The 18,932-nt window shown below is 43.9% G+C and overlaps 2 protein-coding genes across 5 annotated transcripts in view; one reads left to right on the forward strand and one right to left on the reverse strand.

The window, feature by feature from the left end:
• PDIA6 (protein disulfide isomerase family A member 6) lies at nucleotides 1-13,923 on the forward strand. The gene is made up of 13 exons (XM_035543124.2): nucleotides 1-120; nucleotides 2,796-2,937; nucleotides 4,055-4,112; nucleotides 4,816-4,942; nucleotides 5,446-5,552; nucleotides 7,385-7,518; nucleotides 7,938-8,052; nucleotides 8,998-9,138; nucleotides 10,378-10,462; nucleotides 10,554-10,626; nucleotides 11,675-11,833; nucleotides 12,602-12,698; nucleotides 13,432-13,923. Exons 1-13 carry the CDS (start codon nucleotides 87-89, stop codon nucleotides 13,498-13,500), a joined length of 1,341 nt encoding a protein of 446 aa, XP_035399017.1. The 5' UTR covers nucleotides 1-86; the 3' UTR covers nucleotides 13,501-13,923.
• Nucleotides 13,824-18,932, reverse strand: part of ATP6V1C2 (ATPase H+ transporting V1 subunit C2) — a 22,154-nt gene continuing 17,045 nt past the window's right edge. For 2 of the 4 annotated variants that reach the window (XM_035543126.2, XM_035543125.2), the window contains 6 exons: nucleotides 18,659-18,727; nucleotides 17,610-17,702; nucleotides 17,102-17,195; nucleotides 16,687-16,784; nucleotides 16,172-16,301; nucleotides 13,824-15,408 (listed from right to left, as the gene is read on the reverse strand). In XM_035543126.2, coding sequence (XP_035399019.1) covers nucleotides 15,313-15,408; nucleotides 16,172-16,301; nucleotides 16,687-16,784; nucleotides 17,102-17,195; nucleotides 17,610-17,702; nucleotides 18,659-18,727 — 580 coding nt within the window. In that variant the 3' untranslated portion in view covers nucleotides 13,824-15,312. The remainder of the gene's footprint in view (nucleotides 15,409-16,171; nucleotides 16,302-16,686; nucleotides 16,785-17,101; nucleotides 17,196-17,609; nucleotides 17,703-18,658; nucleotides 18,728-18,932) is intronic. The other 2 variants (XM_035543127.2, XM_050709460.1) reach the window with 2 other exon arrangements.

The following is an 18,932-nucleotide window of genomic DNA, read 5'->3' on the forward strand; positions in this document are numbered from 1 at the left end:
GAGCGGTGGCCACGGCGGGGACAGGCGCGGGGGGCGGGGCTTGCCGTGAGGAGTGGTGGCGGCGGCGGAGGGAGCAGGGGGCAGCCATGGGGGCGCGCGCCGCGGGCCGCCTCTGGTGGGGTAGGAGTCGCGCGCCGGGGGCGGGCGGGAAGGCGCTGAGGGGAGCGGGGGGGCCGCCATTTTGTGCGCCCCCCGCCGCCATTTCGGGGAGCCCCCGGCCGCCATTTCGGGGGCCCCGGGCGGTCTGAGGGGGGCTCCGGCCGCCATTACGGGGGCTCCAGGTGGTGGGGGGGGGGGGTCCGGGGAGGGGTTGGGGGCGTGATAGGAGCCCAGGCAGCAGCAAAAAAAAAAAACTGTTTTATTTATCTTATTCTACTTTTAAAAGCCACTGTCGTTTCCAGTAACTTTTTTTTTTTTTGTGCGCGTGTGTGTGTGTTATCTTATTTTTGGTTTTTTTTGTTTCTAACTTGCGTGGTTGGTCTGCGCTGGGATACGGTGCCATAAGGACAGTAGAAAATTAATAAATGGAAGCCACAGGGAGGAGTCGCAGGGGAGCCGCTCTTCCTTTCCCGCTACCTCTGTTGCTGGGCCTGCTGGGCTGAATAAATCCCTAAATCCTCTCAGTGGTCCCCACATGCAAGAGCTGAAGGTGCAGGTAATGCCCAGCGGGTGAGGAGAGGCTCTTGCTCCACTAGAGTGAATTTGGGCCTCAGAAGGTGTGGGTCCCCTAAGGAGGGAGTTCGCAAAGACATCCCCCAGCAAAAGCTTTCTTGCCCAGCTCCTTTGGCTTGGAACTTGGCTTCTCGATGGGAACGAGTAATAGCACTGTGGAGCCACCTTCGTTGGTTTTACAATGCTCCTGGCTGTGTAGTTTGCTTACATTAGAGAGCAACTTCTGAAATTAGATTATCTGAGGCTGATTGTCCCCCTAAGAACCAAGCAATCACAGGTTTGCATTTTCCTGGCTTAAAGGGTTGTAGGAAAATAATATTTTTACTTTCTAAAGATGAATTAAACCGTGTATGTTTCACAACAGAATGGGAAATTACACTCGTGGTTCATGAGTTATAGTTAAAATAAAAATCAAAACAGTGGTATGTGACTAGGTAAATTTCACCATGTGCTATCTTCTGCAAGTTCTCTTTGGGGTATTTTTTGCATGAGGTAGAACTTCTCTATTTGAAGTGCCTGGGAACTGACAGAAACGGCTGGGTGAGCTCCGTTCGGTCTCTGAATGTATTCTGCCATGGATCTCTTGGGTGATGACAAAATATGCTGGGTTAAATTTAATCATCTCTTTCCATTGTGGGAAGAGTTTCTGTTGAGAATGGCTGTGGCATTCAAGTAGTGTTTTGCATCCTTGTTTTCTTATTCTGCCCCAGCAGCAGTTGTTACTGTAGGTCACCGTAACGTGCTGTAACAGCCACATACTGCCCTAGAAGCCGCTTGATCTGTGCTGATGAAGTGCTGCTTGTGTGTGGGCAAACTGAAGGGACAGAGCCAATCTAACATGGAAATCTGGTGGTGGAAACCAGCTGGGATCACCCTAATAGAGGGCTAGAAGATCCTGTTAGGAGGGGGCGTGGAGCACTCAATAAGGTGCTGGTTTGCAGTGGGGTGATTCAGTCCTGACCTCTGGCTGAGCAATCTGAAAGATGGTTTTTCTTTCTGCTTCCGTCATCTGCAGACATGTAATGGAACTGTCTTTTCTCGAGCAGGACTGTTAAAGCGTAGGTGATGCTGTGCAGTCTGCGTGCCATGTGCTGCAGAGCTTTGCATCACTGAACCATATCTTCCTTTCACGTTCAGTCTTGCAGAGAGACAAGGTGCAGCTTGCCATGCGAGTTATTAACCACTTGCAAACTAGCTAACTATTTTTTCATTAGTTCCGACTTCAGTGTCTGAGCTTTTATTCCCCTGAGACTTTGGTGGATTAAGAAAATCTTCTGCTTTATGGACTTTGTTACAAAGATGCTTGTCTTTCAGAAAGTCAGGTCTTAATCCTCTGACAAGGTAGAAGGAAGGATTGTGAAGCTTTACATGGAAAGCCTCAAGTAATAATAAGATACAGAAGTGACCAGAAGTAAGAAATGTTTTAACAGAAAGCTATATCCTTGTGCCTTTTCAATAGGGTGTTTTTTAAGAGTGCCGAAGGTGTTTGAGCTGTTAACCAGAGAGATTTAGCTGTTGCTCTCCAGCCTATTGCTAGAGAGACCAATCAATGCTAGATTAGGATCCTTGTGAGCAAGAGTGAAGGTAGATGCACTACCAGTGTATCAGGGTCTGTCCTAAAATCAGTGTAACTGCGCTAACTCCTGCATTAAGTGGTCCTATGAAAGATGTGTTTGGTGGCGCAGTCCACTGAGTGCCTGTTGTGCAAGAGATGTGGGCAGTTGGCTTAGGAAGTCCTGTGAGAAAACTGAGAAGGAATCCTAGCTGATCTTGGGTGTCCATGTGGAAGTCCTGCCTGTCTGGTACCAGCAGAAGTTAGGGTTGCAGCTTTGACTGAATGTTCTCTAGAAATCCTCAGCTTAGCAGGAGTCCACCTTGCTGTAGGCACAGAGAATGTATTACATGATCCTATTAAACTGTGATTTAACTGGAGGGGGGGGGGGGAGACTGCATATGTTGCCTTAATTCCTGTTTTGTCAGGTGAAGCTGGAGTTCCTCACCCTTTTTTTTTTTTTTTTGCTGATGTGAAAGCTTGCTTAGGGGAGGGGAGATGATTTAGCCATGGAAACAGGAGTGCCATAAATGGTCTGTGGGAATGCTGATTGCTTTGCTTTTTGTTCTAGGCACAGTGAGCTGCACATTATTCCTGGCAGTTAACGGCCTATATTCGGCCAGTGATGATGTGATAGAGCTAACACCAACCAACTTCAACAAGGAGGTCATTCAGAGTGACAGCTTGTGGCTCGTCGAGTTCTATGCCCCATGGTGAGAATTACAGCTGTGCACTTCCTCTTATCTTGGAGGAGCACTGTAGGAATCTGGTGCTGATCAGTCCAGGGTTTCTTTCATTCATTGGCAGTCCAGGTATCAACTTGGTGGCCTCATGACTAGAAAACAGCTGTAGTTGGGGTTCCTTTTTCAAATGTCTTCACTAGAGAAAAAGGGAGGAATTCGTCTCAAATTGGCAAACAGGGTGTAATGATGAAACTTTATGTGCCGTTTTACCACCTCAAGTTAAAAGGCTCCTTACTTATTTCTGTCTTAACCTCAATCTAATGTGAAGCACAGAGCTGAATTCACACTTAAAATTTCTATTGAAAAATGGTGCCTTTGTGCACCTTAATTTACTGTCCCTTTCTCCCATCCTGCTCGTGTCCAGAGCTCAAAGTCTCTTTGTCCCGCGTACAAATTCTGATCGTGCATATTCCATCTTTGCATGGCTCCTCCACACTATGGCTGTCCAAAGCTTCCAGGCCCTGAAGAAAGGGGCCTTTCATTGCACCCCCTGACAGCCTCTGTACAGAGAGGTTTAGGTGAAGGCCGACCTGCTGCCTCTTCCTGGTGCTGTTGCAGCTTGCCAGGCCAAACAGTAGGACTAAAGTGTACAATAGGTATCAGCAAATGGCTACCTCCTTTTTCCTACAGACCTAGGATGCCACGATTATACACTGGCTGCCAGTCAGCTGTTGGGCTTCTCCTACAGACCCCTCCAGGAGGTGGTGCACCAAAAATCCTTTGCTAGTTAAGGAGTTACCTCTGGAATAAATCTTTCAGTCCTCATCGCTGATCCATTTTAGCTTGCATCAGATGGGATTGTGTGTAAATCTGGATTTTGGTGCTCGCATGTACATATGTGTTTGGAAAGCCAAGTAGCTTGTAAGGGGGGTTGTGTGTATTTGTATATATGTATGTATCTATATAATATATAGTGGTTTTTTTTTTTAAGTTGTCTGAGCGATAATGTGATGTGGCATAACCTCTTCCCCTCTTCATGGGTAGAAATCCTTTGGTTTGCAAACCCAACGAGGCTGCTTTCTGCTTCATGAAATAGTTATACAATCGGAATGAATATTATTGTTCTGTCTTTTTTTCCTTCTGAAAGGTGTGGTCACTGTCAAAGACTAACCCCTGAGTGGAAGAAAGCCGCAACAGCATTAAAAGTAAGTTTAACTTTTCACAAATGCACTTCTGGCAGAGGACTAAGGAGAATATTTGTCTGTCATCTGGCTTGGACACATGGAGGCAGAATGGAAATGCCCCGAATCATAGCACTTTAATTATACTTGTCCAGCTGCAGAAGTGGCACATGAAAGGTGGCACACAGGCACTTAAAAGTTCACTTTTAAGCCTAAAAAGCCGTTCAGTTGTAGAGGAAGCAAGTCGATTTTGTCCCAGCAAGTTTCCATTACTGTTTTCCAGGTCTGCTTTTAACAGTATCACAAGACTTCAGAATCCATCCATCTCCCAAAATAGCGCGTTTATCTTTTCTTCCTTGCTGTCCTGTCCCCTGCTATTGAAATACAGGAACAGCATGAACTGAGTATTTGAACACAGCTTTGTAAGCTGTCGGTGATGAGTATTTCTTTCATTATGGAAAACTTAGTCATTCAGTGATTTGATGAGCTCTTACCTACATAAAATATATATTCCCTTTTTTTAAGGGGGAAAAAAAAAATTTAAAACTTAGGATAAAGAAAGAAATGAGCATACGAGGTGTTCCCTAGTTTAATGTTTTTGGGTTACAGCATCTTTCAGTGACTCTTTTCTTAGCTTCCTAATAACTGTCTCCAGCATGTGCAGAGTATAAAATGTGTTAAATGACTATAGAAGGCTTGTCTTAAATTTATGTTTTTACTTCCACAGGGTGTAGTGAAAGTAGGTGCAGTAGATGCAGATAAACATCAGTCCTTGGGTGGACAGTACGGCGTCAGAGGGTTTCCAACTATCAAGATATTTGGAGCCAACAAAAACAAAGCAGAAGATTATCAGGGTAAATGTGATCCTCTTTCATGTGCTGCACACCTAAAATCATCCCTGAATACAGTAATTATGCTAGCTGTTAGTGCTGTCTTGCGTTGTAGTTCCTCCCTGTCTAGTGCTTTTAGTAACGGGGAGAGACAGGTGGGTGGGATTTGTTGGCTGAGTTGTGCGTGTTTTAGTTCAGGCTGCGTGTCCCATCAGCAGTTCTTAGTTGATGGAGGTTGATGGGCAGCTCCAGAAAATTGCTGCTTTCCTGTGGTTTAGTGGAAGCTTGCCACAGTCACCCCCCTCCATCAGATAAGGTGGGTGTTTGAAAAGCAGAGTGAGAGTGAATCCTGCTGCTTGTGTTTTGAGTCAACAATGTCCCACCACTGGTGCTGTATCATTCACCACCCAGTCCTGCTTCTCCTAAAGAACCCCTTGGGAGAGAAAGTGTTCCTTAAATTTGTAATTTAGTCAGTGGCTGGCCTTAGACTGTTTGGTGTTCTGATCATTCATTTTGCTGTGTTGCAGGTGGCAGGACAAGTGAAGCTATTGTTGATGCTGCCCTAAGTGCTCTTCGGTCCCTGGTGAAAGACCGTCTCAGCGGCAGAAGTGGAGGATATAGTTCTGGGAGACAGGTATTTGAGGAAACGTGTGGTTTTGCTTTGAACTGGAGGCTGTCCAGTGCAGGAGGCTGGGGTTGTGCCCCCTGTTCGCTGTTCACAGCATAGTTGTGAAGGGACCTTTGGATGTTGTGTAGTCCAGCCTCCTGCTCAATGCAGCATCAGCTAGAGCAAGTTGCTCAGGGCAGTGTCAAGGCATGTTTTGAGTATTTCCAAGGACAGGGACGCCGCAGAGACTGCGCTCCCTGGGCAACCTGTGCCAGTGTTTGACCACCCACACATTAGAAACATTTTTTTCATACTCTGAAATGGACTTCTTGTATTTCAACTTAGGCCCTTACTTTTTGCCTTTACACTGGGCATTGCAGAGAAGAGTCTGGCTTTGTCTTTGCTCCCTCCCACTCAGTTACTTATATACACAGGCAAGGCCTTCACTGAGCCTTCTCTCTTTCGGGCTTAACAATCCCAGCTCTCTCAGCCTCTCGTATGTCAGATGCACGAAGCCCTTAATCAGTTTTGACCCCGGCTGGACTCGCTCCAGTGTGTGTGCATGCCCTTCTTATACTGGGGAGCCCAGTACTACAGATGTTCCTCACCAGTGCTGAGTAGAAGGGAGGATGACACCCCGACCCTGACCTTCGGGCAGCTCTGCCTAATGCAGCCCAGGAGGTTGTTGAGCTTCTTTGCCACAGAAGTGCTCAAGTTCAGCTTGTTCTCCACTAGGACCCTGAGGAAAACTGCTTTCCAGCTAGCCTGTGCCCACATGTGATGGTGGGGAGGTTATTGTTCCACAGGTGTTTCTCCCTTTGTTGTACCTTGAGGTTGCCCACTTCTTCTGCTGACTGAGGTAGCGCCAAGTGGCAGCACACCCATCTGGTGCGTCAGCCCTTCCTCCCAGTTTGGTGTCATCAGCAAATTCGCTGAGGGTGCACTCCATTCCGCTGTCCAGGTCATTAATGAAGATGTGGGACAGTGTGGTCCTAGCGTTGGCCCCTGCTGTGTAGCAGTGGTGAATAACGATGCTTTGGGCTGGTGATTGCAGTCCTTTGAACGCAGCAGTTCAGCCTGTTTGCAGTGCAGCTCACTGTCTGCTTATTAAACCTACGCTTTTATCGGTTCCGGAAGGAGGATATTGGGGGAAACTGTGTCAGAAGCCTTATGAAGTCAAGACAGGGAACATCCACTGCTGTGCCCTTACCAAGAAAGGATTAAGAGAGATTAAGGTGGTGTTGGAGCCTGCTTGGCATTGGGGCCACCGTTTGCCTGGTCCAAGTCTAAGCTAGGTGGATGAGTGTTTTTTTTTCTGCTTGTTCTTAAATTTGGTAATGTTCTGCTGTAGTTGGCTTGCTGGATTTCTCCCTGAAGGTAAATTGAAACACTTCTAACTCATCCTACAGTTTCTAAATCATGGAGTAAGTCTCTCGACATCCACAGGTTGGCCAGATAGAAGGCTTGGGTGGACTGCACTGTGTGGTGTGTATCCCACTGGCATCTTCTGTACAGAAAGCAGGGCACAGAGGTGGCCCAGGTAGGCTGTGGAGGGCCCCTTGTTCTTGGGCTGATCTGGGCATGAAGAACTGAGGAAGCGTTCCCACATGTTCCTGTTGTCAGTTTGACCCGAATGCTGTTTTTAAGAGAGAGTTTTCTTGCTGTTTCTTGAAAGTGCCATGGGAATAGGCTGCATATATTTGTTGTCAGTTCTAAAATGGGAAAGTTGTATGACCTAACACTGCCTGTTTTGTATCTAACTCAAATAAAGAGCGTTTGGTACAGCATGAGGTGGGAGAGCTTGTGTGGGAAACCCATTTTGGTTGCTTCTTATGTGAGGGTCTGTTTGTTTCTTACAGAGCCGAGAGAGTGGAGGTGGAGACAAGAAGGACGTGATTGAGCTGACTGACGACAGCTTTGATAAGAACGTCATAAACAGTGACGATGTGTGGATGGTGGAGTTTTATGCCCCATGGTGTGGGCACTGCAAAAAGTAAATGAGATTTTTTTGTTTGTTTTGACAATTTGGTTCCCATTAGTGCTCATTTGTGTGCAATATGCTTAATCCCCTGAAAGGGATCTTAGAAAAACACACTTCTGATATACCTACAAGGCGTTTTCACCGAAAATGTGTGGGCTTCTCCAGCACAGGCCACCTTCGGTGCTGTTCTGGCTGCTCTCTCCCTTAACAGTAAACTCCCAGTTACCAGTGGGAATAAGATTCAGAAGTTTATTAACCTCTTCACTCCTTCAGATGCAGGATTTGAGTCTAATTTGGAATAATCCAGCTGGCTGTCTTACTCTGCAGGTTTCTTTTCCCTCTGTGTGATCTATGCTTCATACCGTTGGAATGAGGTATGCTTTTGTTAACTCTGAGAGGACTTAGAGCGCTGATAATCTTTTATTTTTCAGTCTGGAGCCAGAATGGGCAGCTGCTGCCACTGAGGTGAAAGAACAAACCAAGGGGAAAGTAAAGCTGGCTGCGGTAGATGCAACAGTCAATCAGATGCTGGCGAGCCGGTATGGGGTGAGTGTGCCTTGCGGTGGTTATAATTTCCTTTCCGTCCCTATTAAGTCAGATTTTCCTTCGATCTTACTGAACTGATTGTAGCCTGGCACCACTTAGATGTTTTGTTCTAAAAATGTTAAGTGACACATACAATTTTTACACCACTCATTCGTTCCTGAACATTAGTAACAATATAAAAGGGGTGAGAGGAAAAGAATAAAACTGTTGGTCGCTGATGAAAAAGGCTGTGCACTTTCAGAGCATCCTGAATAGCCTTACCACTGTAGTGAGAGGTCTCTCCTTTCACACTTGTATGTTGTCTGGGTGTCTCCAGAACACACGTGGGTGGCTTTGAGCCATTTATCAGGGATCACTCCACCAATGCTACCCAGATCGGTTTGCTGTGGGCCCAAAGCAAACTGGTAGTCTTGATTTTTAATATAGTGCGAGGGAGCTTAGTGTGCTGCTTAGTTTCCCAGTAAGTGCACGTGGCTGGCAATCAGCAAGAGCACTGAACAAATTGTATTTGAAGTGGAGCAGGAGGGAGCTTAAGGTCTTTTTCTTTTTTTAGTTTTGTGGTTTTTGATTTTTTTCCACGTAGGCATAGTGCTGTTTTGCCAGAGACTTAAGTGGGGGAAACTAATGTCTAACAGATACGAAGTTATGTCTAATAGATACGAAGGGTTATGGTGGTCCTCCTGTAATTAACCTTTAGTGCTTGGTACTTCTGAAGGGAGATGGAAAGCTTTGCTGCTTCATCAGTCTTAAAACTTGAAACGGTGTTTCAGCTTGTAAATAAGTAGGAAGCTACAAAATTGTACAAAAAAGTTCAGTTGTAACATGTTGTAAGACTTGACTCATCTACATATTAAATCTCTTAATTTGGAATACATCAGTGTAACAGATGTCTTCCACCACAGATGACCAGATTTACTGAGTTGATGACTTAAACTTGTCTTGCAGATTCGTGGATTTCCCACAATTAAAATCTTCCAGAAAGGAGAAGACCCTGTTGATTATGATGGTGGGAGAACCAGATCTGATATCGTTGCTCGTGCTCTGGATCTGTTTTCTGATAACGCACCGCCACCTGAGCTCTTGGAGGTACCTCTACATCATTTTTTTTCAAATTGCTTTTCCATTATATCCTTTGTAGCATTTTTATAGGACTATGTTGACTGTAAATAAAACAGCCGAAGTATGCTGCTTTTGCACCATTTTGAGGCAGAAATAGTCTAGGATAACAATTCTGACCACTTTGCTTTCTGTTTTTAATTGTCACTGTGAATCTGCTGTTCCCTAAAATATTTGGAATTGGTACAGTGAAGGCACTGACAGCGCTGGTGCCAGTATGTCTGAACCCTCTCTTGGGGAATGAAGGAAAAGTTGAGTATAGAAAAAGATGGTAGAGCTTTAGCATCTGTATGCTCTCCATTAGGAGTTGCATGCAAATTGACCCAGCTTGTGGTCCGAAAGATTCTACGCTCAGTATGGTGATTTCTGGTTTTGGCTTGATGGGGGTAGAATTGAAATGGTGGTCGAGATCAGTTGTCTCCAGAGTGGGGCATGTGCACCTCTGTGGCTGTGCAAAGACATTGAGGCATGGGAAGAAAAACTTCCTGTACAATTAATGAAATAAATAAAAATATATATTCTTAAATAGTGATTATTTCACCCTTATCCCATCCATTTTTAATGTTTATTTTATTACATAAGGTATTAGTAGAATAAAAGATATGTTACTTGTATACGTATATTGGGGCTGTGTGCTGAAAACATATTATTTACTGATAGGGGGCAGAGTCAAGGTTTGGTGACCACTGATTTACATAAATGGATAGATTCCTTTGTTTTTTAAGGTGGTAGATCAAATAGAAGTGGTATTGCTCCATCAGATGTCAGTTAAATTTCCTTGTATTTAGCAAATGGTGCTCCCTGCTGGCTCTCCTGATGCTAACAACAGTGTGAATGGGAACTGCAGGCACAGGCGTATGTCTGGGTGTGCAGTCTGCGGTGACTTGCAAAGAGACCAGCGGTTTGTTTTACACAAGCCCTGGTTCAAGGGCACTGATTTGGAGCTAGAAGTGGCATCTTACTGTGCTCCCTCCAAGCCTTGTTTGATACTGCTTAATTTGCTTCAAGTCCTAACAGAAAGCTTTGTGAACTCCTTGTAATTAGTTGTACCTTGGGGGACCAGTGAAGTAGGTGGGGCTTGCAAGCTTTTGTGTTGTTTCATGTGCTTATTACCTGGTAGGATGGAGTCAGCGGGTTGCTGGAGGGAAGTGCAGACACAGCTGGGTAATCAAAAGTCTTTCATTGACTTTGTGTCTGTCTTTCTTCTAGATAATTAGTGAGGATGTTCTGAAGACTACCTGTGATGCTCATCAGCTGTGCATCATTTCTGTCCTGCCTCATATTCTTGACACAGGTAAACATACAAGCAAGCAGTCTTCTATACGAACTTGTCTGTTAAAGCATGTAGAAATGTTTTTTAATTTTTAATTCTGTCTGACAAACAGGAGCTTCAGGGAGGAATTCTTACCTGGACGTCATGTTAAAAATGGCTGAAAAATACAAAAAGAAGATGTGGGGGTGAGTGGCATTGTGGCTTCATCTTTTTGGAAAAGACGCGGGCATTTTTAGAGGTAATGGGAGAGAATCTTGTATGGTAGTGATTTATCTGCAGAGAGTTGTTCCTTGTTCTGGATCCGCTATCCTGGTATTTCACTAACTGTGCTGGGGCTGGAGGTGGCTTGTGGCTCTAAAATAAACGGCTGTATTGTTCTTGTCTTCGTGCATCTCTCAAGCCCTGTGTTTACAAGAGCTATCCAAGCATTATGAGATCAGATTAAGCATGTTTTACTCTTATCATGAATGCTACAGTATTTTAGGGCAATATTTTGGACTGATGGTTAAGTCTGTCAGTGTGACTGGCATTCTCAAAAAAAAATAAATTGCTAATAGTTTTCATGTTCCTGAAGGAGCAGGCCAAGCAGGTTCAACCTCTTTTTCTTCCTCTCTAGAGTGTATGTTGACTTCTATGGGAAGTGAGAGTTGTTCTGACACTGACTGCTGTGAAAAAGGGGCAAAATGGCTTGAAAGCCTGGAGGAAAAATGCTGAGATGAGCTGGTTCCACAGGATCCTCAGCAGACTTGTTAAGCATTAGAGGAACTGAGACTTGACCAGTGAGAAAATAATACTGGGTGAAACGTTAGTCATCCAGTCTTCGGCCAGAAATCCTCTACAGTGGGACCTGGGCAGCACTCTGTCATGTTTGAGATCGGCGACTTGAGCCATTTTAAATGTTGCTTATTATAAGCTAGAGTGGAGCGATTTGTTCAGGCTGGCAGCGTTGTTCTTGCCTTAGAATGGCTTATGTGGCTGTTCCGATTGACCGGAAAAGTAGCTGTGAACGTGGGGCTAGACTAGAAGTGCTGCTGTTCGGGAGGGGCTTGCTTCTGTTGCATGGTTCAAATCTGGGACCCCGCTATTCCCTGCTGACTGGAGTAACAAACGGGGATGGGTTGGCACTGTTGAGGGCAGTTCAGAGACCAGTGCAAACTTTGCAGGGTATGTGTGACTCTAAAACAATTGCAATACTTATTTTTAATTATCCCTTATCTTATTTTTTTCCTCAAGGTGGCTGTGGACAGAAGCAGGCGCTCAGTCAGATCTTGAGAGCTCTTTGGGAATTGGAGGCTTTGGGTATCCAGCAATGGCAGCTATTAATGCTCGGAAAATGAAATTCGCCCTTCTGAAAGGATCGTTCAGCGAGCAAGGGATCAATGAGTTTCTCAGGTATTAAATCTTTATTTAAGTGAGTTAAATCTTTCAATATCTGGTGCTGTGACTCTCTGGACCAAAATCAGGCTGTCATGGATGAGATGATACTTGCACAGTTAAATATAAAAGGCATTCACTGGAGAAAGGGAATGATTTCAATGGGATTGCAATTACTAAAGCGGTCTACATTTGTGTAACGGACAGGTACCGTCAGGAAGTTGGCTGTTTGGAATTTAATGGTAGTTCTGCAAAGACTTTTGAAAATAGTTTGAAAACAGAAGTGAACTTTGATCTTGAAAAATTCTGTTTCTCTAGTAAGCTGGTAAATCGGGATGTGGTAATCAATGCTGTTTAATTCAAATGGTGTGATCTGATTAATAATTTGTAATTGGGAAGTTCCTGATTTGGGAATTGCTAGCAGTGTCATTCCGCAATGATATAAACGGATCTAAATCGGTGCTGTTGAGGTTCTTGAGGTTTTATCTATTGCTAGTCATCTTTCTGGTCCTGTGCTGTGTCTGATTTGTCCCTGAAAATGCAGAAGGGTTAGCTCTTTGGCTTTTTAATGTTAAGCCTTTTGAGCAAGCGTAAACCAACAAGTGCAAGATGGGGTGCTTCACAGCAGGAGCTGGTTTTGTAGCCCTTGTAGTCAGTAGAGGCTTAAGAGTCCACTTAAAAGAAACTTGATCTCTAGCTGTTCTAAGGTAGAGTTGAACCAGACTGTTCAGGTGGATGGACACTGGAGAAAATTCTTAAAATTAATTTTTACTTGTCTCATCTCAGGGAACTATCTGTTGGTCGTGGCTCAACAGCACCAGTGGGTGGCGGAGCTTTCCCTAAAATTTACACAGTTGAACCTTGGGATGGCAAAGATGGTGAGGTAAGAAATGCTCTCTCTGTTATAGTGCTGTTGCTTTGCAAGGTTCAGAAGCAGCTGGGCAGAACAAGAACTAGTAGTGTGAAAATTCTTTTTTTTTAACAACTATAACAAATCATTTTGGTGGTCTGGCGGCAGGATTTAGGTAATGGGAAAACAGACACCAGGTTGATTGTCTGACACAAACATGGCACTCCTGTCTGGCTGTTAGGATGCAATCTGAAAGTTCAGTTACTTGAGAGTGAAACATGTTCTACTACCCATGACGAGTAAGCAAGGCATATATGCATGCAAGACCCAAACATTGTGGAGGTTTTGGTTCTGCGATGTGCTGACCTTAATACCAAAGTCTTAGTGTTGGAAAGCTCGTAAGGTAAAGCCCCACGCAGTGACTGTGTTCTTACATAAGGTTCAGCACTGCTGTAAAAATCAGTTACTACCATGCTTTGGTCAACTTCAATGGAATTAAGATATAGAATATGGTAGTAGTTCTGTTACATGGTCTATTTGTATTTGACTTTATCTGGAGTATATATAATTAGTAGAAAAAATCTTTTTTTCTAGTCTAAACTTTGATCAGTTATCCATTGCTTAATACCACTGAGTTCTTAGGAGTGAAGGATAACAGGAGGGAGCTTTACATGTAGGATGAAGGGAGGATCTAAGCTAGTCATGTTTTGGTGTTGTGTGCTGACGCACATTTGCTCAGAATTCTTGCCTTTTCATGTTTTCACAGCTTCCAGTTGAAGATGATATAGATCTCAGTGACGTCGATCTGGATGACTGGGATAAAGATGAGCTGTGAGATCTTCAGGAGACTTCTTTTCTTGGGAAGAGCTTGCGCAGCAGTTTGCAACCTGGTTCACATTCAGATGGATATTCCAGTGGCCTTTTTATGGAGAAGTAGCACACGACACACTGTGCTATGTGATGCACTGCAGCAGTGAACTGTACGCAACTCAAGAAAACATTGCAGAAATTCTATGAATTGTCATAACCAGTAAACTTGATTGTATTCTGTGTAACAAATATTTTGAGGACAACATGGATTAATTTTTTTCTTTGAAACATCTTGGGGTTTATTTTGTTGATGGTGTGCTGTTCGAGTGTTACTGAAGGCTGTTAGTGTAACCAATTTTAAATGTGATTTTTTTTTTCTTTTCCATTGAGGTGGAACCTGGTCAGCTTCTGTTTCAATTAAAGAATAAAACAATATTTTTGACACACAGTGTTAGTCTTGTACAGAGTAACAGAGGTGCACATGGTAAAAGCTATCCTGTTTTGGATGACTCTTGAAAAATGAATGGCAGAAGAGAGCCTGGAGAATGAGGGAGTCCTAAACTTTACCTCCGTGCTGTGAAAGGTCTTTGCAGTTTGGCCTCAAGCTTGGTTAGAGAGACAATCTTAGTTTAAATGCTCTTTAGTCTTCCTTTTCCTATTCTTTCTCAGGGGGTTTCTCTTTCTTTGTGCCAGACTTCATATGATTGATAGTACAATGGAACTTGTGTTGCTGCTGTAGTGGGAGACACCATCCAGTAGAAAATGCTGCTGAACTGAGAGCTGGTACTTTTTTTTTTTTTCCCCAGGATCAGCAGTGAAATTAATCCCCATTTTAGGGCATGAGGTGCTAACAGTAAAAAACCGAGGTGCTGTCTCCAGCAGATTGGATCTGATACTTCTTCACTTCCCATCTGGCACTGTTTGGATTTGAAATATCAATTTCCTTGCAAGAGGAAGCAGGATTGGGCATGGGTATGGTTATACTGCTGCTTTTTTTTTTTAAATAAAGACACTATTACATTATATTGCTCTCCATGTCTTGTGTGTCAGTGTCTAGAAGAGTGACCCTCATGTGATCAGCTTGTTTATAAGGACGGAATGAAGGAACTGAAAGTTCCCATCCTTTCAAGGAAATAATTTAAAATGTGGATATTCGTGATCTAGTGGTGTCTGTAAAGGATTGCCCTTAGTTCGTTCCTCTCAAAGTCGATGTAGTAACTGCTGGCAGCCAGTAATAACTTGACCACTGATGTGGGGCAGGAGCTGTGCTCCAACTCAAGTCGTCCCAGCAGATGAGCTCTCCTAATGACACGCTCTAACTGAAGTGTCTTGGCAAAAACTAAAGTTGTGATTGCTTGGGCCTGTAAGTCATACCACAATAAGGTTCAAAGCAATCCTGGTGAATCTTCTTAAGTAATTCTGTTAAATTAGAGAAAGAAAAAGAAAACAAAAAAACTTGGGATCCTGCTTTGATGCTTTTTTTCCTGTTTTTTAGTTTTTGTTAGCAATACCAGGACTGTACAAGCCTAATAGACCCATCAGCCACCGCACATTTAAAACTGTTTTATTTCCAGTCCAGTAGAGACTCCATCTTTGTAACTTATCAACAAAATAATAAGTACTACCATAGTACCTCCTGCCTCGGAAATGTATTTCTCTAACACTATGAACAAAAGGTGTTTATACTGAAGTCGCTTAAATGTTACTGGAAGTGTTAGGAAAATCTTATGTGGTTATCCTACAGCTTCTGCATTTTAATTTGACTTTCAACAGCTAACGCTTCTTTTATCATAACATTAGGGTCTTGAATAGGTTAAGCTTGAGTGATTTATTTTTTTTAACTGCAGTCAAGAAGACTGAGGTCAATCTTGAAATAGACATAAGGATAGTATTCTTGATTACTCAGTTGTAAACCAGGGATGTCCATGCCAGGCTGCAAAAGGAAACAACACGACTTTAGTACCAGTAAAGAAAGCGTTGCACTGCTCCAAGCTACCGTGGATTGCTTTTTGCTTTGCTTTCTTAGGTGGAGTGGAGACATACTTGCTGTGCTTAACACAGGGAATTCACGCAGAATCTGGTGTTTGCTTGGTATTTTTAGGCTGTCTAATGCCGTTAAGCATTGAGAGGTCACACTCGGTTGCAACTTTATGAACGTGTACTGCAGCATTTCTGGGTGCTTTAGCTCTAAAACAACGTATTTCTTTCTCCTCGATTCATGCACTGGGAATCTTAGGCCTGCCTGGTCTTATGCAGTTCTAAGCTCTTGGTTTTAAGCCAATGGTTTATCCTAAATCCTTTGTGCATGAAAGACGTGGGGGGGACAAAGCAAGTACTGCTGCCTGCTGAAGGCCCAGGTTGAGATGTTTAGTCAGTGACAGCCGTTTACAGGGCAGGGAGCTATCATAGTCCTAGCATTCGTTTTGAATTTTTGTTCCTTGTGTTGATCTGAAAGCTTATAGAAGGCATGAAGCTTTTCACCTGAAGAAACTGCCATAACTGAGCAGACCTATTTCAGCCTGGTAGCTGTTAACGTTGGCTGCTTCAATGGAAACTGTACAATCTCTGTACATCTCCATGATAACCTGCCCCTGCCTGACGCCCCAATCCATTCTGTAGCCACCAGAGGCTACAGCTGTGTCCAGGGATCCTGACTGAACTGCTACAGCACATGCAGTTGTGGCCTAAATACATACATCCATTATACTTGCTGCTGCAACTTCGTCCAGGTGTTTGAAGACCACGTTTAGGACATCTCTCAGGCGCTTTACGGACTTCCTATTTGGCTGCAGCAACATTGCTTGGAAATTCACCGGGAGGCCATACCTTGGGACACATCAACACACAGGGTCATTTCCCGGGGGGGGCATGCCTTTCCACCCCTGCCTTCTGCCTCGGCAACTCATGGTGCACCAGTAGCTAGCGTCTGCAGCGCACAACCTCAGTGGTGCTGTGCTGCCTCCGTATCTGGAAGCATTTTCGTTTTGAAGCCATAAGGGAACTAAACGGTGTCCTGTTTTCCCTGTAAGTGACCCCAAAGAACCGTATCAGTTCTGTATGTCACCCTTTTTGCAGTCATCTGTCATCTCCCGTGAGCTCCTGGAAATGTGTGCGAGGGATGTTCCCTCCCATGAAGGAACAGCTGCAGGAAGCGAGCTGCACGTTCTGACTTCTCCAGGACTCTGCCGGCACTGCATGCGTACCCACTTACCTCAGGACAGATTCAACAAAAACTCTCAAGGCTTTCACGTGAATCCAAGCCACGAACGCTTCACTGAAGTTCACTTTCAGCCAGCGCAGTAAAGGGCCCTATGAGAACAGACGTAACGGTACCGTGATGCCCTTCACTACCTGAAGCTGCTCCATAGCTAACACCATGGAAACCACCATGGGCTGCTGAGTTAATTCTCAGGCAACCCATTATTGACTCCCAGCTTATCAGAAACTCGAGTAACCTTGGGCAAAAGGCAAATTCTGTTATGTATCCTATGCCTTGGTTTTCAGTGCTAGATAGAGCTCACAGGAATCTGCTGGAACCATAAAGCCATTCCTGAGTGAGATCCTTACACACACACCAATACCAAGGGTCATCAATACACGGGCCACCAACTTGATGTGCTACTTACGTATTGCTGTTTCTTATCAGAAGCTAATTTCATCAGCTCTTCCTTTTCACATTTCAGTTCCTTCTCATCAAAATAAAATTCTCGAACCATGAACCTGTAATTGAATGACATTTGCTCTCACAAGCCGTAGTCCAAGCAATATGCACACTTATTTCTTTTGCATCTGGAGAAGCAGGATTGGGATGTTTAAAGGTGCTAGCCATTTAGCCATCTAAAGTATCTGGAGGGTAGGAGCTGAAGTCACTCCCTGAAAGCAAACTTCCTGCTGTCAGAGAGCAGGAAGAACAATTCCAGGATCTGCAGTTTGGTGTTCAAAGAAAAGAATTGCTCTATCTAGTCACAGCTCCTTCCCTCCCCACTGCCTTCTCAGTGGCTTCAGGGCCAGCAGAAGGCCAAACAGCAAAGTCCTAAAAAACAGCAATGATTTCAGCTGTACTGCACGGAGAACAAGTGCCTTTACCCTCATCATCTGTTAGCCTGACGTGCCTTGCAATCCGTGACTGCCTACCTGTTCTCCCTGGCTTTAGCTTTGAAGTCATCCATCACTTTTCTAAATAGGGTCACAGTGAAGAGTCCTCCCTCAGCATCCTCAGCGATCATTCTGTGGGAGCGAAAAAAAGCTGCTGTGATTCGACATTGCAAGCCTCTTGTGCTTTCTTCACCTTCCTTTTGCAGTTCTTTCTTTCACTTATGGTACTGAACAACGCCCTGCCTTTCAAGACCTGCTGTAACTGAAATAAAGAACAAAGACTTTACTAGCACCAACCACAGTACCTCCAATACACTGGAGATGACTTAAGTTGGGAAGTCATAGGAGAGGACAGCCCATGACTTAAGTTTCTGAACCCGTTATAGTACACATACATTCTGACTAGCTTTTTTTTTCCTATGTTTCCTAATATGTTCCTTCACTTACATGCACGTGTGTTTTTACAACAGGCAGTAGCACACAGCTTTCCTCTTTCTGTGTGCTTTCTGCTTCTTCCGTTTCAGCTAATATCACTGTCACCTCTTACGCCCTGGATTGGACCTCATGTCTGCCTTGAGCTGAGCAGTGGAATATTTAATTCCTTGTAAGGATTTTTTACTCTAGGTGAAAGGATTATGCAAATGGCAGTACACTGGATCATCCTATTCTACTGCAGAAAACAATTACAGATGCAAAAATACTGTTTGACCACTGTAAAGAGTAGTTTTTTTTAAAGTTGTATGTGATTACATGTGTCTGAATTATGCCTGGATTATCGTAACTAGTTTTTTGTCTCTGTTATACAACGAGCATTGCTCATGTGAGTACTGCAAGTGGAAGGAACTAGATTACTGGAAAAGGGAACCACATGCTAATTATAGAGAAAAAACAGTTGTTTTATTTTTTCTTTTAACTGTATTTTCCTTCAACAGTGTAATTTTTTTTTTTATTTCAAATGAGATTGAGCAAATCTATATGTTAACAGGGAGCCTATGTGTTAGACAGGTCATTCTTTAGCAACTTGAGGGACTGAAATATAGCAGGGATCTCTGAAGCCAGCCAGGACCTTAATTCGGAATTTCACTTACTTGGTGGAGCGAGGCACTACCATATCAGAGAGGGATTCATACGTCTTCTGCCACTGTATGTAGCTTGACCTTTGAGCACAAAACAAAGCAGAGTAATTAAATACTGTACAGTAGAAAAAAAATGTATTGATAATCATAGTTAATTAAGGTAATGGCGTGGAGTATGAGCTCTTCATGCTGGGTTATGTGATAAAGACACACAAAGCTTCTTAGAATCATAGAATCATTCAGGTTGGAAAAGATCTCTACGGTCATCTAGTCCAACCTCTAACCT

This window comes from Cygnus atratus, chromosome 3, assembly GCF_013377495.2.
Source record: "Cygnus atratus isolate AKBS03 ecotype Queensland, Australia chromosome 3, CAtr_DNAZoo_HiC_assembly, whole genome shotgun sequence".
Taxonomy (NCBI): Eukaryota; Metazoa; Chordata; class Aves; order Anseriformes; family Anatidae; genus Cygnus; species Cygnus atratus.

Excerpts from the sequence above, each read along its gene's own strand:
- PDIA6 (XM_035543124.2), top strand. The coding sequence starts at position 87 with ATGGGGGCGCGCGCCGCGGGCCGCCTCTGGTGGG. Across the intron at positions 2,938-4,054 it reads GTCGAGTTCTATGCCCCATG|GTGTGGTCACTGTCAAAGAC; the intron begins GTGAGAATTACA and ends TCCTTCTGAAAG. Across the intron at positions 11,834-12,601 it reads GGGATCAATGAGTTTCTCAG|GGAACTATCTGTTGGTCGTG; the intron begins GTATTAAATCTT and ends GTCTCATCTCAG.